This window comes from Alosa alosa, chromosome 23 (assembly GCF_017589495.1).
Source record: "Alosa alosa isolate M-15738 ecotype Scorff River chromosome 23, AALO_Geno_1.1, whole genome shotgun sequence".
Taxonomy (NCBI): Eukaryota; Metazoa; Chordata; class Actinopteri; order Clupeiformes; family Clupeidae; genus Alosa; species Alosa alosa.
In genome coordinates this window covers 29,082,512-29,108,617 of record NC_063211.1, presented here as the reverse complement: position 1 = coordinate 29,108,617, position 26,106 = coordinate 29,082,512, and the positions used below count along the sequence as shown (strand labels likewise).

The 26,106-nt window shown below is 39.1% G+C and overlaps 2 protein-coding genes across 2 annotated transcripts; both read left to right on the top strand.

The window, feature by feature from the left end:
• Window positions 1–10,397: 10,397 nt before the first annotated feature.
• On the top strand, window positions 10,398–20,866 carry dpp4 (dipeptidyl-peptidase 4). The gene is made up of 26 exons (XM_048235527.1): window positions 10,398–10,499; window positions 10,763–10,850; window positions 11,009–11,101; window positions 11,472–11,572; window positions 11,685–11,759; window positions 11,878–11,930; window positions 12,084–12,150; window positions 12,973–13,093; window positions 13,613–13,767; window positions 14,365–14,462; window positions 14,776–14,905; window positions 15,172–15,210; window positions 15,394–15,492; window positions 15,669–15,739; window positions 15,856–15,903; window positions 16,252–16,376; window positions 16,717–16,761; window positions 16,916–17,014; window positions 17,104–17,173; window positions 17,262–17,456; window positions 18,512–18,566; window positions 18,657–18,756; window positions 18,884–18,942; window positions 19,022–19,094; window positions 19,674–19,747; window positions 20,339–20,866. Exons 1-26 carry the CDS (start codon window positions 10,497–10,499, stop codon window positions 20,429–20,431), a joined length of 2,229 nt encoding a protein of 742 aa, XP_048091484.1. The 5' UTR covers window positions 10,398–10,496; the 3' UTR covers window positions 20,432–20,866.
• Window positions 20,867–21,850: 984 nt separating this feature from the next.
• On the top strand, window positions 21,851–25,592 carry LOC125288552 (glucagon-2-like). The gene is made up of 6 exons (XM_048235008.1): window positions 21,851–21,931; window positions 22,153–22,255; window positions 22,575–22,730; window positions 24,197–24,313; window positions 24,828–24,971; window positions 25,184–25,592. The coding sequence occupies exons 2-6, from the start codon at window positions 22,161–22,163 to the stop codon at window positions 25,206–25,208; spliced, it is 537 nt and encodes a 178-aa protein (XP_048090965.1). The 5' UTR covers window positions 21,851–21,931; window positions 22,153–22,160; the 3' UTR covers window positions 25,209–25,592.
• Window positions 25,593–26,106: the final 514 nt, after the last annotated feature.

The window sequence follows — 26,106 nt, the reverse complement described above, 5'->3', positions numbered from 1 at the left end:
GTTGACATAGTTGATGACAAGTTAAAAGTTGTTGATAGACAGCTAGTTTAATAGATAGTTTAATAATAGTTTAAAAGTAGACTGTTTAAAAGTTGAATGTATATAGTTTAAAAGTTTAAAAGTTGAATGTAGATAGTTTAAAAGTTGTTGATAGACAGCTAGTTTAATAGATAGATAGTTTAATGATAGTTTAAATGTAGACCGTTTAAAAGTTGAATGTAAAAAGTTCAGTAGTTTAATGGGTTACATTGTTTAACAGTGGATTATTGTAGTGAGGACTTTTATTTTAAAACAGTTTTGGGCAGAGGAAACAGTTGAATAGGATGTGTAGTCTTAATTGACCCAGATTGTATGCTTAAAGCCTGAGGCTAGTTTCAAAGTTTCAAAGTCGAAAAGACATAGCAGCTTGGTCCGTTTGAATACCTACGTTACAAAGTTTGAATGAAGTTTCTAAGTCAAACTGTTCAAGAGAAATTGCGTACGGAAAAAGTGGTAAGCGGAATAATAATAAGAAGTTGTTGCCTAGGAAGAACTGTACAGTGCATTTTCATGCACTGTAATAAAGTGTTACCAAGTATAATTTGCCAAGCGTTTCCTGAAAATGTAATTGAGTAACCACTGTGGTAGCCGTGGGGAGAGAATGGGTCTGTCTTTTAATAGCCAAAAAAGCATCTCTGTGCCAGGCACATAGGTCATAGGGTTGTTGTAATGTTTTTTAATCAAATCATGTCTGTGTTTTGGGCGAAATATCTATCTTGACCAAAATAAAAGGGACTCAGTTCATTTTGTATTCACATTATGAGTTAATTTGAAAGAATCTCTTTCTGGCGCACTTCGGCTCTGATAGGGCCTCAGTTTCCTTCCTGTTCACACTATACATTCTCCAGGGGTCTCAGACCTTAGGCGACTGCTTTAGATTATGAGCTATGTAGTTGCTCATTTCCATCATCATTCATTATCAGGTTGAAATAATTATTATAAACCATAATTGGTGTGGTGATTTTGTTTCATACATTCTTTTTTTTTCTGAAAAATATATTTTAGGACTGTCAAACGAAAAAAAAAAAAAATGAACTAATTAATCTCATATTTTGGAATGAATTAATCTAGATTAATCACGATTAAAAAGTAAATTTTCTCCCTAAAGACTAAAGCTTCTTAAATGACACCCACAATTTGGGGAATTAGGTTCATTTTCCACCTCCCCTCGAGTTAAACAATTGATTTTTACCTTTCTCCAGTTCATCTAGCTGAGTCTGGCGATACTACTTTTAGCTCAAGCCTAGCATAGATCATTGAATCAGATTAGACCATGGATTCTGAAAATAGTCCCCGTAGGCCAGGGGTGGGCAAACTCTGGCCCGCCAAGCACTTTCATCCGCTCCGCCGAGCATTTCATTTAGTTATCAGGCTGCTCGCTATTTTTTTCCTGCGATAGAGACAACGTTGGTTAGCTTTACTGCAAACTGCTTTTCTCTCTCCTTAGATAACGTTTACAATGTCAATGTCAATTACAATTACAATGTCAATTGCGACCCGCCGGCCAATTTTCAAAACCCAATGTGGCCCTTGAGCCAAAAAGTTTGCCCACCCCTGCCGTAGGCTGTAACTTCCAGCAACAAGTTTGAGGTGCAGCAGATTATTACGCCGGAATGAGAGTATAGTTCCATGTCAAATCAGCCTAGAAAATCGCCACGTTTCATTTTCCGTTAGTCTTATTACACTTTCTAACTTGAGAAGAGACAAAGTTTTAAGTAGGAAAATTACCAGAATTCTTAGTCACTTTTTAGCGTGATGCTAGCAGGCGAGATGATAATGGTCTAATCCGATTTAATGATCTAGTCTGGAGCTAAATGGGGTATCGCCAGACTCACAGAACGGCTGGATGAACTGGAGAAAGGTAAAAATCAGTTGTTCAAATTGATGAGAGGTGGAAAATGAGTAATTCCCCAAATGGTGGTATTTCCCTTTAAATACAACATAAATCACAAAATTAATGAGTAGGCCTAACCAAAAAGGTAAAAGTAAAACACTTTTATATTATTTAATTGATAATAATGACACAGTAATTTTGTTTTAAAGTATTAATTCCTTAAAGGGACACCAGGCAAGCCTGATGCTTTTTCTCTAAGCTCCCCCTAACGTCTCGGTCTGAAGCTCTTTTCCTTTTCTTTGCATCTTCCGTCAAGGGTTTTCGCTGCTTCTTCGCCGGCTCTGCCATTATACACACGTTTGCAACAATCGCTAGCATTTCGTTAACTTGCCTCTGTGCTGGGGATGCAGGATGTAAACGGATCCTGCTTCTCGCGATGTCTGAGACTTTGTGAGACTGAAGGTCGGTGGGTACGATACACCGAACTTGTAAAGCGGGATATTCCTCCTACAGGCAGTAGGGGCAGGCGAGAGAGTCTTTATTCGCCCTGTAATGAGTCATTTAACCATATACCGACTTACGAAGATGATTAATTAACACAAAACGTTGCCTGGTGTCCCTTTAAGAAATACTACTCATTTTATGCTGTTTAACTCATTTGTAAATGGTGCACTGTCACTTTAAGCTCACTGTGTCCACACGTTGTCATAATGATCTTTTTTTACCAGCTCCATTCAAATATAGGCTAGTCCACATACCCTAACACTGTTTGTACCAGCACAATATTAACAATGATAAGCATGATATTAAGTTGGTATAGACAGTTTTCATAGAAGCATCAAATAGAAGCATGTATGACATGATGCTAGCTAGACATGTTCTGTTTGCAATTAAAAGTAAATTATGAGCCTGGTAGCCAGTAGCCACCTAGCTAGCTGAGTGGAATGCTTTCAATCGGCATGTCATGTAACCTGACTCTCGCCAGATGAATTTCGTTCCGCCTAGTTCCACTAGCTCCATTGGAGAGGTGTTTCAGAAGGCTGGGCCTTATCAAAAATCCTTGCATATGATTGGATAAGCCACTTGTCCGTCATCTTTATTGACGTCCTACTTCAACCACTCCTCGATGCGAGCCGCCATAGACCTCTCCAGAATAAGTCCCGCCTCCGTAACTTCCGTATCCATCCAACTTCCTGGCGTCGATTGTCTATGGGAAATAACATGGCGTTTCGAAATATCATACCGGTAAAAAGATTGCAACTGGCTTTCCCTGTGTTAGTCTCTGCAATCAGTTGTTGACATGTTCTCCAGCCAAGCTCATATCCTACATTCCTGTAACCCCATAGGCTACGTGGGACAAGCGTATACATGCACGGGACTGACTGATTCATGGGGAAACCCTACATTTAATTAAACTGAACTTTCTGCTGAGATGAGGAGACGAAAGGAGAGTTTACTTTCAATCCGAAATAAAGATAACCAACTACCTAAATGTCAATTTATATCAGGCTCCGCGGGGTTTTTTTCTGGCCGTCGATTGACTTTCCCTATCGAGTTCACAGGAAAAAAGACTTGACTTGAGGTAGGCTATATTGAGTCAGTAATTAGCAGGGCCGGTGTTACCAGATATACGGTTTCTGAGATTCTGAGTTTCCATGGGTGGAGTCGGGTGGAGTTTAGCGTGAATATTTATAAACGGAGGTTGACGCGCAGCGCCTAGAGAGCATTCGTGAAGCGTGACTCAAATGGAACTGAAAATGTTGGTAAAGAAGCTAGAAGACTACAGCAATTTTAAATCGTTTTTTAAATGTTGATATGGGATATTGTGGAAAAACGCGTGACAATTTCGGCGACCACTGGTGGTCGAGTAAAGTGTCTGATTAGGCAATTTACGCGTCTATGTTTTGATCTTGTGTAGCTTTGACAGGCTAGCCTACAGCCTATCAAATTGTCATAACTTTAATTTAGCCCTGTTTAAATGGGCTATTTAGCACTTAAGGTTGTAATGTCAGTGGGACATCATGGTAGATGTCTTGAAAGTGTTAGTACATCATCTGTTTTTGTGTGTGATGTCCAATGAGTTTCGAGGTTTGGTCATGCATGCTTGCCTACACAAACATGTTAGCCTAGTTTGACAAATTTACTTGTGCTGCATTACAGTGCCCAGCTAGCTACCTCTGTTGCCAAAAATGCTTTATTGGACATTCTGATATCTTGGAGTCTTGTGAAATAATACAACTTGTTTTATACAATCATGTTGTTATTGTACCATTAGGGAAGCAGGGCATTAATATGGGCCATGCACTTTCAGTATATTGGTTATGTTTATCCATAAAGGTCATAACTGCATTAATTCAATATGCTTTATTACCTTACAAGTACTGTCTAGCTTTACATGGATCATGCCTTCTGTAAGAGAAGTCCTTCAGATACAGTACACAAGATGAATGGGTTATGGTGTGGTGAATGGGTATGAATGGCTAATGGTTACAAATTAAGTAGTACTTTACAAGAACCTATGTGCTCAATGAGGATGATGGGGGGGGGGGTCTATAAGGTAAAGTTCATCAGTCATCAGATTGAGGTGAATGACTACATATGGGCTGATTATAACAGGTAGTAATCTGGCCCTTCAAACCCCAAATTAGTCATGTGATGCATAAAGGACCCCAGAGGAGTTTTTACCTTAAAATAACGTTTCCAAAATCATTTTGAAAGCCCATGAACTCTTAGTTAATGGCATTTTGAGCAGGCTCATTTTGAGTCTTATCGCTTTGAAAGTTTACTGTTCAGGTAGGAACAGAGAAACACACCACTCCACTCGTGTATTTGATGCCAGACAGGCTCATATCTTGCTGTTATATATGCATGCCCATTAATTTACATTTTCGACCAAATCTGCTGTTATGTTCTATTCCCTAAGAATATTAGGCTAACTTGGCCAGACTCCCTCTTACTATGTAAAATTAAAATGGAAAAGAATAAACTGCTCTACAATAGATAGACAGGGCACCCCATTTCTGTCCTTTGAAGGCTGATTACCCAAACTTTATTTTGTATATCCTTATCCTTGCACACAATACTCTGTGGGTTTTTGGTATGGTAATATATATATTTTACAACTTTGGCTTGACATCAGTATTAAGCTTAACTCAATGTTTTTGTCTTGAAGATAAAATGTGATTGCTGCCAGGGCTGGCAGGCCTACCACTGAATGTGTAAACTGGCCTGACACTGAAGGACAGTTTATATGCCCTGGTTGTAAATAACTAATACAATAAATTGTTTTCACAACTTTTGTGTGTTTAGTTATGTGTAGTAATTCCTATATTATGTCTCAGAATAACATATCACATGTGCATGCGAGCAATGACAGGATGCCATTTGTTCAGAGTTAGGACACACACAGGCATGTATAACATGCTATTTATTGCACAGACATTTGTGTTGTAGGCTATACAGTGGGTCAATTTGATGTAGGCTATGTTGCTGCCTGGGCTAACATGTCACTACAGATGCACAGAGCCTAGGCTACAATCAAAACGATAAAAAAAAAACATAATAGCCTAGCTAGGCTAAGACTACCATCAAGGCCTACTGTGTAAAAATCGCCAATATCCTTAATGGTAAGCGACCCACTGAATCTGACACAAAGTTTTGTTTGACTGGCTGCAAGATAACAAGATAACAACATTGACGCCAAATTGCATCTAAACTCGAACACAACATAGTCATACTTTCCATTAATAACATCTGACAACATCCAAAAACGTGTTAAAAGGCCGTGGTCTTCTACTTTCTTTGACAACATTTTCAGTTCCATTTCATTCACGCTTCAGCAATGGGCGTCCTAGGCACTCAGCGCCGCGACATCCTCCGTGCATAAATATTCACGCTAAACTCCGCCCTGGAAACTCAGAATCTCAGAAACCGTATATCTGGTAACACCGGTTCTAGCCCTTTGGTTGCCCTAGGCGAGATTGAGATTTGAGAATTCTGGCAGGGTGAAATATGCGTAGTTACGCGTTTTTTGACTTTACGCACGCACTTAGTGTTTTGTTGTGCATCTACAGTGTTGGGAGTAACGCGTTATAAAAGTGGCATAATGTAGGCCTAATGGGCCTAATTTTCTGTAACGTGGTAGGCTAATGTAAGGCATTACAAAAAAATGGTAAATATTTTACTCGGGAGTCGGGATAAACTTCAGTAACGCGCGTTAATGCATTTTAACCCGAAATTAAGTGGTATTTTGTTTTTATAAGCATATACAAATTCGCCAACAACGCCGAGATCAACAGAGGAGAAAAAAATCCGTGTAAATTGTAGAATGTTATCTCCTGTCAGGCCTAGGCTAGGCTACTTTCAAGATTATTGTGGCTGCAGCAAGTCGGACTCTACATTTGCGACATGGACATAAAGGCCTGCTTGAGCATATGAAGGCAGAACATTCATTCATATCACAGAGGGCCTCTGACTCTGGGTGGACTGGGTAGATTAAAAAAGTTAAAGCAGATAGGCTACACACCTTCCAAAATCGCCTGTTTTCCGTTGTATATTGACAGTTGCTGGACGGTGGAAGAATAACGATTTTTTTTAACTCCCAATTACTGTAACTGTGTGTCACGTCACCCTGGCGTTCGTTAGGTCCGTAGCCTACCACTGGAGGAGGGACCGCTCAGGGGCGATTCTAGATCTAGAGCTTTGCTCCAACTCCCAATAGCCTACACAAAAAAAAAAAATGTGCGCGCAATATGAAATAAATGGCTACAAGCTTCAAAACCATTATTGTCACTGTCATACTGTAGGACCAGCACTCTCCCTCAATTGTTGTAGCAGCCACTATCCAGCAACATTCAAACACATAGGCATAAGTAGGCCTAAACTCACTGCATGAATGTAATAGGCTTTCCTACTAACACAAGGGAAGCTTATTTTTTCAAAATGTACATAGCTCCCTCCCAAAGGGTATCTGCAGTTCTTTTGCTTAAATAGCCTACTAAAGCCTTCATACCAACCCGATCTCACTGTAGGACCAGCAACACTACCTCAATTGTTGCAAAATCAGCTAGCCACTATCCAGCAACGACGGCCATGTCAAAACATTTTTTATTTCATAAATAAGGCAATAAATAATGGTTTGGTGTAGGCTAATTAATGAAAATTCGTTTGATAGCAGTACTTAAAATTTGATAATTAGGTAACCTTTTGGTCACGATGCTAAAGGTTTACGTTTGTAACACAAAAAAATCCGTTTTTTTGTTTTTGACCCATGTTTTTTAAAAAAAATGATTTTACATGGCCGCGGCGTGGGCCATGTTGCTTCCCAGGATATGGCTATAGTCCTGTCAATGATTTGCGTATATGTTCTTTAATTCGGTAGCTTAAATAGCCTACTAAGAGCCGGGTTGTTCATACTGACTTTTGGTGATAATTTCCAAATGTATCCTATAATAATCTGCACAGAATCAGAGTAGCCTACATTTGCAAATGCAGCAAACTTATTTAAGTTTGCCATTAAACCATAGATCAAATCACAGCACTGGCTACCAACATAAATGTTAATGTTACCGTTAATGTGGGCAATTATCATACCTCCCTCATCCTCCTTATCTCTCCTCACTGTTCCTCTCCCTCTGCCTCTGTTCAGGAAGACATTTCTAATGTCCACAGGGTTGCCAACTCTCACGCATCTGGCGTGACACTCACGCTTTCAGCACCAATCTCACGCTCTCACGCACACTCAAGAAATGTCACGCCAATTCCATTCTTTTTTTTTGCAATCCGTTCATTTTTTGTTGATGACTAGACTAGACCACAGCATTGTTTCTAAATGACAGGATACGAGTTTAAGGCATACATATGTCTAGACCAACAGCAGGTAGGTCTAATATCCGCCTACAATGTTCTCAGCGCAGTTTTCTCTGATTGTTCGCTGACTGTTATGCTGCGATAAACGGTTCGCGAGAAAATTAACTTTCAAGAAATAATCATATTAGGCTACTATAGCTCTGCGCTTATTTCAATTCATATAGGAGGAATATTTCACAAACTTTTCGTTCCACACATGACAAACCGTAAACCAGAATAAACAGCAGACCTTACCGAACACAAAGGTGTAATGCAACCCCCTGTACAATAAGCCGTTCCAGAGTAATCCGGTTTTGAAATGGTAGCACATTTCTATATGGTCTCCAATTTTGGGCATTAAGTGTCTTAAAACTGAGCTGTGCTTAAATACCTACATATGTGTTAATATTAAAATCAGAGGATATACAGCTCATGGCTAAGAGTTTGTCGATGTAGCCATAATGATTTGTTTTCACAAAATGCTAAGCATGCATGTATTTAAGTGTCTTAAAAAAGTGTGCTTATATTGGTCAATGCATAATTTCATAACAGGCCAAATAAAAAATAAATGTTAAATGTTAAATATAGCCTAGACATAATATTAAAATCAGATGATGTAGGATAGTATAGAGTTAGATAAAGTTGGATGGCTCCAGAACTCACAACAGTGAATTGGGTCTTAAAGGAGCCACACCACTTTTATGACACTATAGCTGTATAGCTGTTCTGTTGACCTTTAGATTTGTTGCTACTGGGCATGAAGGGCAGGCCAATTATGAGTTCTGTCCAACATTGATGGTAGGTTTAGAAAAAAAGTCAGCACATTTTAATCATATTGCATATTTCATCAAATGTTCATACTGTATATCTAGTGGCTGGTAGACTTTGGAATCCACCAGCCACAATAGTAGGTGGAAAAAAATATTTTAGGCTATTTCCATCCCTGATACATATGTACACTCATACACACATTCATACGTCTCAATCTGTCCATTTCTTTCCACAAAACTAGCCAGAAGTCATCATTTAAGGGGTTATTTTTCATGTTTTTCTACTGAGCTACTACCTTTTACAGGTGGGCAGGGGGGCCCTTTTCATGTCTGTGCCCAGGGGCCCAGTGGCTCATAATCCTTCCATGCCACGGGGTTAAAACACTGGTCTTGTTTTCAAGTGCAATCAATAATTTAATTGTACATTTTGAAGAAACTTTTCCATTCTATTAGGGTTTTTTTAAATAAAAAAAACATAAATCAGGGATTATACTGTACATAGCAAAAAAGTCAGATGACAGACATTTTTAAAATTAGGTTTAGGGAAAACTTTAACACACACGCACTATGACTTCACAAAATCTCACTCCAGCCAAACACCCAAAGTTGGCAACCCTGTGTCCATCTCTGAATAGTTTATCAGAAGGCTATGTTTAGTTTTACAGTAGGACAGCTTCACAAACAGTATACACGCTACTTTTACAGGACTCTCTCTACAGTATAAGTAAATCATTATTAATTCTCCGCATGTGTGCATGCAGCCTACGCATGGTGTGAGTGTGTGTGAGGGAAAGAGCACAAGCTGGTAAACTGTTGCTAAATTTAGGCTACGATGACGCTAACCATTGAAAAACAGATGCTAATTATGTGGGCAACATTCTCTAACAGCGATCAACTTTCTGTCAAACAAGCTGTGAATTTGTTGTAGGCCTAACATTAAAACAGGGGACGACTTACTATGCGCTCAAAGTGATGTGATGAGCTCCAGCAGTTTCCACAATACAACGAAACACTCGGAAGAATCATGTGAACGATTTTCATTGGTTGTTGCGTTCAATCTTACCCAGCTACAGAGGTGCTATTTTCTAGTGGGCTATTATGGCAACTTTGTTTTTTTCCTTTTTTATTTTTATTGGCTGGTAAGTGACAGGCTCGAGTCATGACTAAAGCACGCACGAAGATGCGCTCATGAATGCCATTTCCAGCGAGAGCAGCGCTAGAAGTTTACTGGGGCACTGGAGACTTTTACTAAGGCACGTGCCCCAGTGAATAAGGTCTAGTGACGCCCCTGGGACCGCTCATAAACTCCCCTTAATTGTTGCAAATATAGACTAGATATAGTTGCGACTTCCGAACAGTTTTTGTGAGTGCTACTTTGTTAATATTTGGGGAAATTGCGAGTAAGGGGCTGCGACCGTTCTACATGTAGGCGATGGCGCAGCAAATGAATTTCAGAAACAATATATTTAAACTCACGACATTCAGACAGGCACAAAAAGTTAACGGCCCACCGGGAATCCTCCCGCAGCTCCCGATAGCCACTCCGGGGCGCCCCCAACACATTTGTCTCCCTAGGCAATTGCCTAGCTCGCCTATAGCAATCGCCGGCCCTGGTAATTAGTAATGAATCATCTGATGTAGCTACGACAGTTACACCCTAAACAAAGCGCACAGGACCTGTACAGTATATTTGATATGCAGGATATGTCTACTGTGCTGAAAGCAGAGCAAGGTTGTCCATATCAGCCCTGTTGGTTAGCCAATAGCCAGTTTTACCTGGGCGAACTTTAATCTATCGGAATTTTATTGTCTAGGCTACTTTACAACCGATGTTCAGATAATATGTAACACATTTGTTAACTGTGCTCGTGTTTTTTTTTTTTTTTTTTTTTTTTTTTGACGGAGTACCCTAGGTTGGAAGTAACTGGCTACTTTTCATGTCCACAGTGGAAACACAACATAAGACGTGGATTTGACCTAACCGACCAACAACCCTATCCACCGCAATGGTCAGTATTTTGAAATAAAAATTCAACCAACTTTGATACAGCCTTGCGTAGATATACTAGCCTATTTCCTTCAGGGCTGCTTCAACGACTGTCCTAACGCAATCAATTTAAACGAATTAATGAATGATTGAGCAACTGAATGAAGGAGCAACTTCTAGTTTTCTAATGAGCAAAAAGGAAGCAAACTATGTTAAAATAGTAACCTGAAATTTGTAGACTTGATTTCTTGTATTGCATAGCCTTTTTATTTTTATATCGCACAGAACACTATCGGCAAGTGGATCTTGGGAATTTTTGGGTTGGTTGTCGTTGTCGTCTTGATAGCTGTCCCCACTACCATATTTTTGAACGGTAAGTTCCAGTCTGCACTAGATAGTTAATTCAGTGGTGGGATTACTGTAGCCTAAATAAAATAACCCAGTACAGGTTCATGTGAAGTTGATTTGGTAGTCTATAGTTTGCTGCCAAAACTAGAAGAATCTAAATGTGTATTTGTATGTGCTTTTAAGAGGAGAAGATAGAAGCCCAGCGGACATTTACTTTGGAGGACAACTTCAACAGTAGCATCCGGGCAAGGTCCTACAACTTGCGCTGGATCTCAGGTAGGCCTGCATCACACTTTTACTCTGTAATATTTCCCAGACAGCATACACGTCACAGCTTCTTAGCATCTCCTTCTCAACCAGTTTTGGTGAACCAGTCTTTTTGAAATTGAATGTTGAAGTCCAACACACACACACACACACACACACACACACACACACACACACACACACACACACACACACACACACATACAAAGAGAGAGAAGTTGTCCCTCCAACAACCCCCAAATTTCAAGTCAGTTGTTTGTAGCAATTAAATAAACTAAACTGTTCTCCAAAACAGGGAAGGAAGGAGGTCATACTGGGCATACTCGTTTTATTTGCTTATAAATGTTAATTTGATGTATTTTTGTCATCTTTTGAAAAGACATAGATTATGTTCACAGAGGAAGTGATGGCAAAGTCTACCAGCACAGTGCTGCAGCTGTAGGCAGTGGAGGATTTGTGTTTCTGGAAAAAGACATATTTGTAAGATCATTTTTTTTAAATATTATGCTAATTGTACCATATTGGTGTGTGCTTGGTTGTGTGTTTTTGACAGAAACAAATAATTATTGTTTCACATTCATTTCCTCATTAGGATCAAAAAGAAGCCTTTGATTATATAATTTCTGGGGATCATAAGTATGTTGCCCTCATGAGTAACTACTCCAAGGTAATGACTCCAGTCAATACATGATTTATATGCCCGTCCAAGCCATAATGTTATGATGACCATAATTACACAGTGATTTTGTCAACACAAATATCTCACCAACCTTTTAATTCTACAGCTATGGAGACACTCCTACACAGCATCCTACCACTTCTATAACCTTACTTCAAAGTAAGAAACTCATTCTTAACCTCATACATATAGCTATAGCCAGCCCAATGAACTTTAAAGATCGTATAATAGTACACTAATCATTGTATGTCAGCATTTTTAGGAAAATTAAATCTTCATGTACGGTCAGTGTTATTGTCTGATTCCATTTAGGATTTTTGTCAGCCCAAGCCTTCATGAAATCCAGTATCTGGCATGGGCACCAACCGGCAATGCACTGGTATGTATAAGCATTGAAGTACAATATGCTAAAACTTCAATGCAAATCATTTGCACTTTAACATAAGATACTAATTATTTTTTTATGCAAATAATGTAATCCAAAGATGTGTATCTCAACATCTGTGTAAATCTTTCAAGACCTGTCATGCACACATATTCACTAGTCACATGGCAGGGTCAATTTTATTATATCTATATTACTACAGTGCTTAAAGCCATATCTCTGAGTATTTCACTGATCTGCTGATACTTGTAATACTCACATGTAGGGAGGAGGCTTCATAAAAATGTACTATCTGTACGACTATGTAATGACTGTACTATCTCACTGGATGACTTTATGGCTGCACTGCAGAACATTGGTTTTGGGATTTCTTAGACATTTCCTTTGGTGTGTTCATTGTGTGGGGATGTATCATGAGTGAAGTTGTAAAGTTAGTGTGAATAGTGACTGTGCGATTTTATGATGCAACTTTGGCTCCCAATAAAGTGAGTAAGTCCACAAACTGGACTTGGATATCATGAATATCTTCACATGAAGTATCCTCTAGTATGCTCTAAGATGTCTGGACATATAATAGCTCCATTAAAGATAGTTAAAATATATGATTGTATAATGAGGATAAATAATCAATATTTGCACGTGTGCTCATAGCCATGCATCTGAGAAGATAGATCCATTGAGATAACTCACAACACGTCTTTTGATGTGGCTGGTACCACATGGCCTAAAATGAATATTTAAACAAGGTAGCTCAAACATACAGTAGTTGACAATAATGGTTATTTGCTCAATACATCATATGGATTCTACCTCCAGGCTTATGTGTGGAAGAATAACATTTATGTGAAGGCCAGCCCAACCGGTGAAGTCAAGCAGGTCACCAGTAATGGAGAAGATAATCTGATCCTCAATGGAATTCCAGATTGGGTCTATGAGGGTTTGTGATGCCTGCTCATCCACATTAAACAGTACCCAAACTCAGTCAAAGCAAATGCCTTTCTATACTTTGTCAACAATTACAGACTAAGTCGTTGATCTGTGGGACTTGTGAGCAAGATCCCACAGGGTGAAAGGCTTTCATGTTTATAAGTGGTGTAGAGTTAAACGCCTCTGGAAAGCAGGCAGTATATGAAAATATACCAGGGTGGTGTCAAGTTATAGGTGAAGTCCTTGATTATGATTCACTTCACGTTTTGTTGCATTTTCAGAAATGTGTCACATTCCTCTTGATTTTCATATCCACTGTGTGTGCACTCAAAACTAACTAACTAACTAACTAACAAACTAACAAAGTAGCTTGAACTCAGCCATTCATGTTGCTTAAGGAATTTGATTGGTTGGTGTGCTCAAATATCAACTATAGGCCTATGGGAAACAGGCCTGGTTAGAAAAATATCAAGCTAATGTTTGTTGTCATGTTAATGTGCTGTTTTATGTTATGGTGGTGACTCTGCAGAGGAAATGTTTTCCACAAACCGCGCCTTGTGGTGGTCCCCAAATGGCATGTATGTGGCCTACGCTGAATTCAATGACACTGGCGTTCCCATCATAGAATATTCCTGGTACGGAAAAGGGCAGTACCCAGAGACTGTCATGATTCCCTATCCCAAGGTAGGACTTTTCATACAAAGAACAATCATTAGAGCAACAAATAAGCGGTCCTACATTTGTCTAATAAAACCAAGTTTAGATGTTAATTGGAACAAAAAAAACAATGTTTTTAGGAACTTTGTAATTTTTTTTTATTTATGGTGTCACACAGTCAGTACCAGTCCTGTCATTGTAAAACATTCACATTGGAGCTCTGATTTTCAGTGGCATTTTGAGACGGCTCATTATCAAGCAGAAAGAATTCTTCTACAGTAACAAGGGCCAGGCTAAATTAAGTTTTCTGTCTGCATGTGGACTCTGAACTTGATGTGTGCAGAGTAAACTCAAAGGTCAAACATGACTGGTTTGTGTGGGTAACACACTCAAGACTCAAGTCATGCACTTTGCACACACTGCTTTCATCAGTAGTTTTTCCATTAGTGATATAACTTCTCTATTTGAGAAAGGAGAATCTGAGTCGTATACCTATTGATTACATTGAATCATGTACATATTGGTTCATGTGAAAACAAGTACCATATGTTACTGATTTGATTGGGTTTAGTCTGATTTATATTTGTCTCTTTATTTTTGTCTCCTTTGGGTTTGTGCCTGAAGCCAGGAGCTGAAAACCCAACAGTCCGCCTGTTTATTGTTGATGTGTCGAACACATCAACAAATATTGAGGTCTTCGTCCCAGGCTCTGTTGGAGCAGAGTAAGTTAACAAAATAGTTGTAAAACATGCATAAATAAAACATCACCAAAGAAGAATAAGACAAAGAGTGGATTTAATTTAATTGACTTTGTTTTTGTTTTAACTGCAAGGCACAATATGGCATTTAAATGTTCTTATACACAATGGTAAATGAGTTGCCATGGGTGAGTCTAAGGGATTGCACTGTAGATGGTGTAAATTAACTAGATGTGTTGTATACAGTAAATGCCTCCACTGCGCTAAGAGACCCCTCACACTTATAATGGTTGTCTGTGGCTCTGAATTACTCTTTGATGAACCTTTTCCCAATTAGTGATCACTACCTGAGCACTGTTACCTGGGTGTCAGACATACGCATAGCTGTCCAGTGGCAAAAGAGAGACCAGAGCCATGTGCTTCTGCAAGTCTACAACCTTAATGGAAACAGCTGGGTTATGGGCACAGTAAGTGACCTGTTACTTACTGTAATGCAAACAAGGGGAAATGTGGGACCTATTTTTATACCGGTAGTTTTCAGTTTAAAGGACTTTGTTCCATTTTTATTTAATTAGAGAGAAAATGACAAATGGCAAATATTTATTTCTAAAGCAAACCATCATATGGGCTTGCACTTTTGGAGAGAAACACTACAGTATACTCAGGTCATACACTATACTGTTACCATTGAGTGAAAATGGGTGGAAAATCAAATAGTCTTTTTTCTTTCCAGAAACATGAACAAATTATGCAAAATGGTTGGGTTGGTCGGGTAAGTGTTCTGACTTGTGAAGACATACTGACACAAGCAATACTCTTACCCATATTGCATAGATTTCACCTAAATACTATACCATTGATAAGTTGTTTTAATGTACCAATACTACAAGGTAATCTACATAAATAATATGTGTGTTGATGAAAGGCCTTGATATCAGAATTCCTTTGCCTTTAGTTTTCACCATCAGCACCCGTCTTTGCTGCAGATGGGAACAGTTTTTACCTTATAGAGAGCGATGCCAATCACTACAAGCATATCAATCATGTCAAGGGAGTAAGTGCTCAGAACACACACACACACACACACACACACACACACACACAAACACGAACACGAACACGCACACACACACACACACACACACACACACACACACACCAAACATACAACAATAGAGAGAGGACTGAATGATCGTCTGACTAATTTAATGATGAACTTCTTTGGCACAGAACATCAACACATTCATCACAAAGGGAAATTGGGAAGTCATCAGTATTTTGAAGGTCACTTCAAACACCATGTAAGCAATTCACACTTGCATCTCCCTGTTACCTCCTGTGCTTGTTACTGCATGCACATATAACTCAGTCTAGAAGAGAATCCTTGTTATTTTTTCATTCTTACTTTTTGCTGCAGATTCTTTGTTGGGAACGAAGGACATCCTGGGCAAAGAAATGTTTACAAGTAAGATCCACATCTCATATTGTTTATTCACATTACTGTAACTGACAGATTAGAAAAACAGCTTGGAAGTCTCAGGCCAATCACTGTTATGTCATCTCTTGCTATTTCCCATGATCGCAGCATAAACAGGAAGTACTCGCTCTGACTCGTTCTTTCTTTTTCTTTCTCTCTCCATCCCTCTCTCTTTCTGTGATTCTCTAAATGTGTATGCTTGTGTATTGTGCATGTTTGCCTCGCATGCATGGTGGTGCTTCTGTGCACCTGCGTGCCTGTACAGTATTTGTGTTTATTTATGTTTGTGTGTGTGTTTGTGTGTGTACTGTGTGCGTGTGTGCGCGTGTGTGACAGGATCACAATCTCAACCACACATTCCAGTCCAGAATGTCTGACATGCAATGTGAACCAGGAGAGGTGCAAGTACAACTCAGCCAGCATCAGCTTAGGCGGCTCCTTCTATCGCATGGATTGCTCTGGTCAGCTTTCCAGTTCGCTGGATATAAACATACACATACACACACACACAGAGAGAGAGACTCACAAACATGTACATGGCACTCAGTTTCTGCATGCTTGCACAGACCAAGCATACAGTAGCTTTCAGGGTGCTTTTCCAATGAGACAGTGTCAACTATAGTACTGTATTTCATAGCTTTAAATGCTTCAGAGTGTGGATACATAAATCAAAAGCAATGGGGCAGAGGGTGCACACACATTTTACATCACACATGCCCAATGTCCCTAACTTAGGAGTGTGTGTATGTGCGATGAAACACTGATATGTTGTAATAAGCTGATGTTCATGTGTCTCTGAAGGTCCTGGACTTCCTCTGTACACCCTCAGAAATACCACTGGTGCAGGTGGGGGAAAAACTGCTCAGAAAATATGCTTTATCATTTGTATTATTTCTAAATTCTGTTGTCAACTATATTTTTGTCAAATAGTACCCATCATTGACCAATCATTTTATTTTCATATGCATACATGCATTCTTTTCTTTTCTCATCATACCAGAAATCAAGGTTCTTGAAGACAACCAGCAGCTGGATGACATCCTGAAAGATATTGCCATGCCCTCAGTTATTCACGATACCCTAAAGATTGACAAATATGGTCAGGCTGATGTAAAATGCTTTAAAAAAGTTAATTCCACACTGCAATTCTCACTTAAGTGAATGATTTATTATTGTACTATTTTATAGACTTATGGTACCAGATGACCTTACCTCCTGGTTTTGACAAGTCCAAGAAATACCCCCTCCTCATTGATGTGTAAGCATTTGTCAGGCAGCACTGAACTGGACCACACACGTTGTGATTGCAGTGATTTTATCTTGATTTGATGTGATGCCCTTTCCAGCTATGCAGGGCCTTGTAGCCAGAAGTCAGACTTTCGCTTCAGGCTAGGCTGGACTACCTACTTGGCCAGCACGGAGAAGGTGATTGTCGCCAGCTTTGACGGCAGAGGAAGTGGTTACCAAGGAGATGAAATAATGCACCTCATCTATAAACGGCTTGGAACCTACGAGGTGGAGGATCAGATAACAGCAGCAAGGTGAAAACAGCTCTCAAACAGCTGAGAAAACTGTGTCAAAACCAGAACCTTTCAAATCTAGAAACCCAAATCTTGAATCTCTGGGCTTCTTTGGTTTATCACCACTATAGAACATTGAAGGCCGATTGTTCTGAGGTTTTTATAGTGTTGTAATGTCATTATATTATTAGGTTATCATTCTCTTCCACATGTAAATTTGGGAAAAGTAGGCTAATATAAAGATCCTCTGGTTTTCTTTTGAACCTGTTAAATTGGCTTGTCCAGATTTGTCCCAGTGTTAAACTGTATCAGTGGAGTCAACATGATATGGACATGAACAGTAGTGAATCACCATTTTCTGGCGTTCTTGTTTTGGATTATTATACTGTTATTTGATTGAATAATTGAGAGTAAGACATACGGTACTGCCATACTATATTTCCTATTGCTGTTCTATCGCCCTCTGTGGACTGGTAGTCCACATTACATGTAGTACTGCAAGACATTTTGGTACTTAGTGACTTGACTACTTCAATAGCTGGACACAATTTAGATTAGGCTAGCTAAACGTATTGCTTCAATAGAGCCTTGGATTTGGTATCCAGTATCAGGCCATGCTAACATTCACATAACCAAGAACATTCTTATTGAACCCAACCTTATTTTTGAACCCAACACTCATTAATGCCACCCTCCTATAACTAAATGTACTGTAACTTTTATGTTAAGAGTTTTTGTACCTTAAAATAATGTTTCCAAAATCGTTTCAGTGGTTCATCAACTCGTAATAGGGTGAACGGCACTTTCTGCATTTGCGGCCCTCTACCGCACTATACTATAAGTTTGCGGGATCGGGTAGCGGATCAGTAGTTCGATGGAATGAGACATGAGAAACTACAAATTTGACTTGCATCTGATGTTGCAATACATCGTACTTTCATAAAATCATGCAACATATTCTACATTGTCTGTGGATTGTTGTGCATTGTTATTTGCAAAGCTGGTGCTGGATAAACAAGTGCGTGCGACAGAGGAAAAGTTCTTTGGTGTTGCTTTAATAAGATATTTTCTCTCAGACGATTCATAGATCTTGGATACATTGACAAAGAGAGGATCGCCATATGGGGCTGGGTAGGTAAACCTTGGAATAAGAATTAATGACTGCCATTGTATGTGTCTGTGTTTTGACTTGATGAACATATGTGTCCTCTTCTTTTTCAGTCTTATGGTGGCTATGTCACCTCCATGGTTTTAGGTGCAGGAAGTGGCGTTTTCAAGTGTGGCATAGCAGTTGCCCCTGTGTCCAAATGGGAATATTACGGTATAAATAGAATAGAAAAATAAATAGAGATGAATCAAATTAAAATAAATTAAGTTTCACTGATGTACAGTATAATGCATACACAGACTTTTTAAATGTATGTAATTTTCGTTACTGAATCCCTTAGATTCAATCTACACAGAGAGATACATGCAGCGGCCACAAGACAACCAGGCATTCTATGATGTAAGTTTATCATATTAATAAATGTATTTCAAGTGTTTAAGAGTGAATTCAGCATGGTGATTGCAATAATTTTCTACAGAATTCAACTGTAACTGGCAGAGCAAAGAACTTTGCATCTGTCCAGTACCTCCTGATTCACGGAACAGCAGATGGTGAGGTTTCTCATTTGACTGACATTTACTTAAGCAACCATAATTATTACAACCTTAATTAAAACAGACTTATCACCGCTTTTATCACCCGGAGAGAAGAAATACTGTTTTCTGATTAGCTGGTGGGTGGCTATTAATTCTGAATAACATGACACCTATGACGTACAGTAGATCTGATAAAAAAAGTTTAATCAATGCTTATGAATGGCAACTTTAACAACCACAGTAGGACGACAGTTGAGCCTAGAAACAGGCTTCACAACAATGGAATCAACTGTAAACAAGCTATCTGTCCACTGCTATCACTGTTAGGGCCAAAGAAAGTTGTACAACAAATTGAAAAAGTCGGCTTTTTTTAAATGGAACAGCTTGTTTCCTTTGCATGCTATAAAGGCATGATTATTGCCTATAGTGGCAACCGGGTGATAAGCGGGATAACGGATGCTGAGGTGTCCTGTTATACGGAATTAATGACCTTTTTTTGTTAGTGAAAGTCATCAGAATGGGCAAAAAAAGCTATGTTGATATTTTTACAATGTTTTTTTGTTTGTTTATGTGCTTGTTTTTTGTTTACTTCAGACAATGTGCATTTCCAGCAAGCAGCCCATATCTCCAAAGCTCTGGTGGATGAGCAGGTGGATTTCGAAGCCATGGTAAATATGAAGGAAAGAAAATGATCTGGATCATCACAACCCTTAACATGCTTATGTTAAGGGTTGTGATGATAATGACATTGCAGCGACATTGTGACCTGGTCAGCTGATGATGTTGCATTTTGGTACTGTGAAGAACGGTGCGTGCCACACCATTGTGATCAGGTCAGCTGATGGCATTCCCATTTGGTACCATGAGCAATGTTGCAGCAACGTCCTTACCTGGTCCACTGATAATGTAGCCAGTTGGTAATGTGAATAACATTGCCGCAACGTCATGCTATGGTCACTTGGAAAAGTTGCTATTTGGTACCATAAGTAATGTTGCCGCAACGTCCTGACCTTAATTAAACTCAGCTCAAATTTTTGGTCATTAAATTACGTTGCAGCACGTAATGGCAACGTAACTGTGGTAGCTGGGTAGCCATTATGATACTCAAGGGTTGAAGCATCCGAGGGCCCATCTAAAATGTAGCCTATATAATGATGACAAAATACTTTCATGGTCAAATGCCTGGTCATACCGTTTACCATTCTCTCTACACCTTTTGCAAATCTGTCTCTTTATCTCTCTCTCTCTCTTTCTCTCAGTGGTACACTGATGAGGATCATGGCCTTGGAGGCACAGCCAATCACCATGTCTACACTCATATGAGCCATTTCCTGAAGAGATGTTTCGCTTGAGACATGGCATCTGCCTCCCTTTTGACATATGCTCTACCCACAAATCAGGGAATTCTATCATTTATATAGTCTCTCACTCGTATTAAACTGCCTAATAGCACTTTAAATGTAATTTCCATATTTCTTTATTTGAGAGATGTACTGTAGGTTGATAGCTGTGTATTGGTTGATTTTTCTAAGAACGCTGTCTTATGTGGAACAAAACATTATGCAGTTGCAATGTTATTCATGTGGCCTGGATGACCTACAATAAAATAACATTTAAAGGAACCACGCCATACACTTTTCAACTAATTTGAACATTTCCTGAGATGCTTTTGTAAAGTCTGCAAGTCTTTTTATTGAAAAAATGCCTTGACTCAGTTTTCTCATTATGTTGTAGCACCTGAGCTTTTATTTTGATATTAAATTGAGACGGATATGTCTCCAATCACATTGACATATCTTATTATTACATATAATATTGTATTAGCCAACATAAAAAAATGGTTTCCTGTGGCATGAACCCTTTAAAACCGAGACTCAGCACAATTATTTATGTAGTATTTCATACTGGTTTAATTTGTGAAATTATACACTGATATCACACATCTTCTTTGTGTAATATTGTTTGGAATGACTACAGAATTTTTATAATTGCTTAATGAGCATACATTATGAGTAGTACATATTTATTTTATTTACTTAATTTATCATTTACAAGGATTCATCTACTTCAATTGATTCATGGTGTTTACTTTACATGTTGATAATAAAAGTGGTATACACAAACAAATTTGGAAGAGTGTGATTAATTTATACCACAAGGGTCCATCATAGCTACATAGCAGACATTTGTATAGTCAAAGACACCATTGTTTCAAATGAGGTTTCTCAGTCTAACACACATATATCTCTAAGGAAACAAAAGCCTGCATAAGCATATTTCCTCAGGACAAACATTCTGTGACTAAAAATCTACAAATACTGACTCAGTGAGTCAGAATTTGTAAATTTTACTGACTCTTATATTCTAGACAGATAGATACTTTATTGATCCCCAGGGGAAATTCAAGAATTGTTCTTTATTGATTATTCTATCACATAACAAAAAATTACCCAGTTTCGTGCTGAGCTGGCAGAAATAACTTTCTCTTTTCCTAATTGACAGGATGGCATCCTGTTTTTCCATAGCCGACAGAGCTCTTATCTTTGCTTTCTTGCAGTCTTGCCTCCTTCTCTTTCTCTCTCTCTCTCTTTTTAAACAAACAGAGCACCTAAATTTACCTAGCCCATCGAAACCGGTCCCGGTGTAATGGGTTGGGACTAACGCGCGAGTTTAACACGTGTGCGTGTGGACCATGCCACTGACTTTGCCTTGCCCACCTGTGGGGACTATAAAAGGGATCTCTCTGCAAGGAGACAGCCACAAAACGGCCAGGGAGGACAACCTCAGGACACTGCGAAGATCTCAAACTCCTGTCTTCACTCACTCAAACTCTCTGCTCCGCACTAAGACAGGTGAGACTAATGTGGGGAGGTTTCCACCACTTGGCTGTAAAGGTTTCTTGCTACCAGTGGACTTTTTATAAAAAAGGAAATACAGTATCATGCACCCAATGGATGTAAAATTTAAGAGGAGAAAAAAAAAATAGATCATATTCTAGTGAGGCACAAAGTGAAGAAGTGGTAATTTTTGTGTGTGTGTGTGTTGTGTGTCTGTTCATCTCTTGTTGATGAAGGTGTCATAATGACAAGCATGCACTCTCTCGCTGGTCTTCTTCTTCTCATCATCATCCAAAGCAGCTGGCAGATTCCTCTGCTGGAAGACGGGGGGAACTCTAGGTAAGGCTGAAGTTGTCTATTAGTTCTGTCCTTAGCTGCTGTTAGCACTGTCATTAGCTTCTGTGAGAGACTACTTTATTGTGACAGACTACTGAGGCATTAGTTCTTTCTTAACTGGTAGGCTAATAACTGAATTAAGAAATTATACATTGTTCTTGGTGGTAACAATGATGGACATGTGGAAGGCAGCCATGATTGAATATGCTCACTGGAAGGACCTTAGTCCCTATCGATCATCAGAAACGGCCACAGCTTGTGTGCTGTTAACAAAAATATCCTTAGGCAATCGGCAGTAATTGTTTCCTTTAATTTTTAACAGCTTGGAGCCACAGGATACCCTCATAGAGGAGCCAAATGAGGTTCCCAACATGAAAAGGCATTCAGAAGGAACATTTTCTAATGACTACAGCAAGTACCTGGAGAACAGAAGAGCTCAAGATTTTGTACAGTGGTTGATGAACTCCAAAAGGAGTGGGTGAGTGTGACAGAGAGAATGAGAGGGAGAGAGAGAGATAGAGATATAGAGAGATCTTGCCTATCTTGCCATAATGTTGAACAGAACAGGTTTATTTGCTGTGTGAAGCCCTTTGAGCTTAGAATGTATCTTGATTGTGACTAATGTACTTCACACAAATCATCATTAAGGGACAAATGACACCTTGTTCTGCTTCGTTAAAATATAACAGGGAGGGAGAGAGGGAGAGAAATAGAGAGAGATCTTGCCTACAGTATCTTGCCATAATGTTGACCAGAACAGGTTTATTTGCTGTGTGAAGCCCTTTAAGCTTGGATGTATCTTGAATGTGACTAATGTACTTCACACTAATCATCATTAAGGGACAAATGACACCTTTCTGCTTCGCTAACATATTAGCTCTGCACTTATGCACTTGACCAAAGACTGGTATGTCAATATTCCATGACACATGTATCCTTTGATATGAGAAATTCCTAATATGTTTTCAATCTATACAATGGTTATGGCTCTAAAAAAAAAAGCCAAGCAAATAACAAATTGCAGTGGCACAAATCAGATAGGCCTATGACAAATTCCTAATTATTCATAGGCTAATTTAATAACTAGCTTAATAAAATATTGACAACATATAGACACAAGCAACATGGGCGGATTATGAACCTCGGGCCCCTGGGCCCAGATGTATTAAGGGCCCCCCACTAATTGTCGTATATGTGGGAGGGGGGGTTTGGGGGTCCTCCCCCAGAAAAAAAATAATTTGTTTGATGTGATTTCCTAGCCTGATGAGCCAGACCCACATTAAAATGTAGGGTCTGGGCACTCACCGTTCGCAGTGCTCAGTCCGAGGGGCGGGATAATCGGGTTGTCTTTCAAATTCCCTGTGCACATAATGGGGACAGCTGAGTCCCATGTGTTTTCCCACCAGCGGAGCTAGTTGGCTAGTTCAAACTTTTGCCATCTTAAAACAAGCTTAACTCGTGTCACACTGTTGGCCAACAGCAACATCCATCTTCTTTGTTTTCAAGTAGCAGGGAATTCAAGCCAAACCGTTGCAACTCTGCCATCAATCATTATGTTAAGCCAGAATTGACTCTATACACGATTTGATTGGCCTGATAGAAGTTTAATTTTTCGAGCTCACAAGCCAACGGAGAGTTGCTAGACTAGCCCTGGAAGCAAATGTAATTTGCTGCCGCTAGGGTGCGTCTAGATTTCTAGGCTAGTGATTTCCTGTATTCTGGTGCATTTTGTGGATGGCCAATACTAAATTCAATCAGATTCATAGCCTACATCCTGATTTGTTGATAGTGAGGCAATGATTCCATGCAAAGGCTTGGGCTTCAGAGCCCCCTGACCCCTTGGGCCCCTGGGCCTGGGCCCGGTAGGCCCGTGCAGTAATCCATCCCTGACAAGCAATGGATGCTCTGAACATCAATGTATCCCATATGACTCCTTTCTTACAGCGGCCCTTCCAGACGTCATGCAGATGGAACGTTCACCAGTGACGTCAGCACCTATCTCCAGGACCAGGCGGCCAAAGAATTTGTGTCCTGGCTCAAGTCTGGACAAGCAAGAAGAGAGTAGGCTCTCGCCCTACACACAGTATTAGTGACAAGCCAAGAGAAAAAGAGAGAGAACCAAAAGACAAAGAGAGAGAGAGAATCTTCACTGCTGTCATACTAATCCATTCACCTCCATCAACAGTCTTTCTCATATTACTCGTGTGTTGTTCTTTGAAATGGTCGTGCTAATAAAACGCCATGAAATTAAGATGCTATTCACTGATATTTTGACCAGAAATGACAATTTGATGTGTGCGAGAATTTTGGGATGAGTGGACACATCAACATTCAGTATATTGTATCCTACAGCAATCAACTACACATAAATCTTAGGCCTATATATGGTGTACATTGAAACATGTAAGGTATTACACCCTAATGGTATTTCTAAAGGTGCAAAACCTAACACAGGCACAAGCTAAATGATGCTTCACCACAATGTTTCTCAGCTGAGTTACGTGCATGTGTTAGTTGGATGAAGATGTGCACTTGTTGCTACATGATGTTCACATTGTGTTTGCTGTACACTCAGACTTGAAGAGCCTCTCCGCATAGAATCACTGCAGAGACGACATGTAGATGGGAGCTTCACCAGCGATATGAACAAGGTGCTAGATAGCATCGCTGCAAAGGAATATTTACTTTGGGTGATGAACTCCAAACCCTCTGTGGCAAGGTACTGTGACAGCCAATGCACATTATCAGTGTTTTGATTTATTTTCCACTGAATTTCAAAATAGTTTATAATTAGAAGGATCAACAAGAAGACAAAAGGTCAATTAACTGTTTTATCATTGCTTCACATGCTATTTTTTATATCTTATATCACAAGTAGTTAAAACTGTATTGAGTCAATGTTTCCTTAAAGTATCTCTCCTTCTCTTTTAGCAACAAACGAGATGGAGAACAATAAGTGCTTCCTTGTTCAACTCAATGATTCTCTACCACAACTTAAAAGAATGCAGTCTAACAATCTTTAAAAGCCATATTGCTTAGCCAACAAAGATGCTATGAAGATCGTAAGCCATATTTTTATTGTATGCACTGTGGCATTGAAACAAATATCTATTTATTTTCCAACAAAAGAGGAACACCACATATTGACTAATGGGATAGACTATTTTTCTAAAGATATACATTATTTTCTATAGTTGTTATTTTGGAGGAATACTGTAATATGCTCAGGTAAAATGCCCATGTCTGAAGGAGTTGGTGTGGAAATGTAGTTTACAAATGTTTTAAAGTGCCATTGATAATGGTGTCATGCTCTGCAAAATAAACTCATTCAATATGTTCATGGGTCGTGTCACTATCCTATTTTCTGTGGTCATTACATTCATGCCATTATGTTCCTAACTATGATTCAGTGGCAAAGGATTTAATGGCCACTACTTGACTAAATGAGTACCAAGTATGCAAAACAAACAAACAAATGAATGAATAAATAATAATAATAATAATAATAATAATAATAATAATATTAATAATAATATTACAAGTGGTAATTGTCAGGGTCCAAGCAAAATTGCAAGGTCACAGAGGAAATCTGTAGCACTCCAATTTCTATGTTAATCTGGTTATGCCGGGATATGCTTCTCTGTGTTATGAAGCCCTATGAAGAATAGAAAATGTGATGAAATGATGGCAAGTGTAAGTGTGCAAAATTTCACGTTTTTACGTCAAACAGAAATATGACAATGTAAATGTGCATATAGCGATCCCTTGTGGCCAATTTGTATTATTTGATGCATAGCCTCTCTGTGTCATTATGAAGAAAATGAAATGTGTTGTTCCTATCTGGACACAGAGAG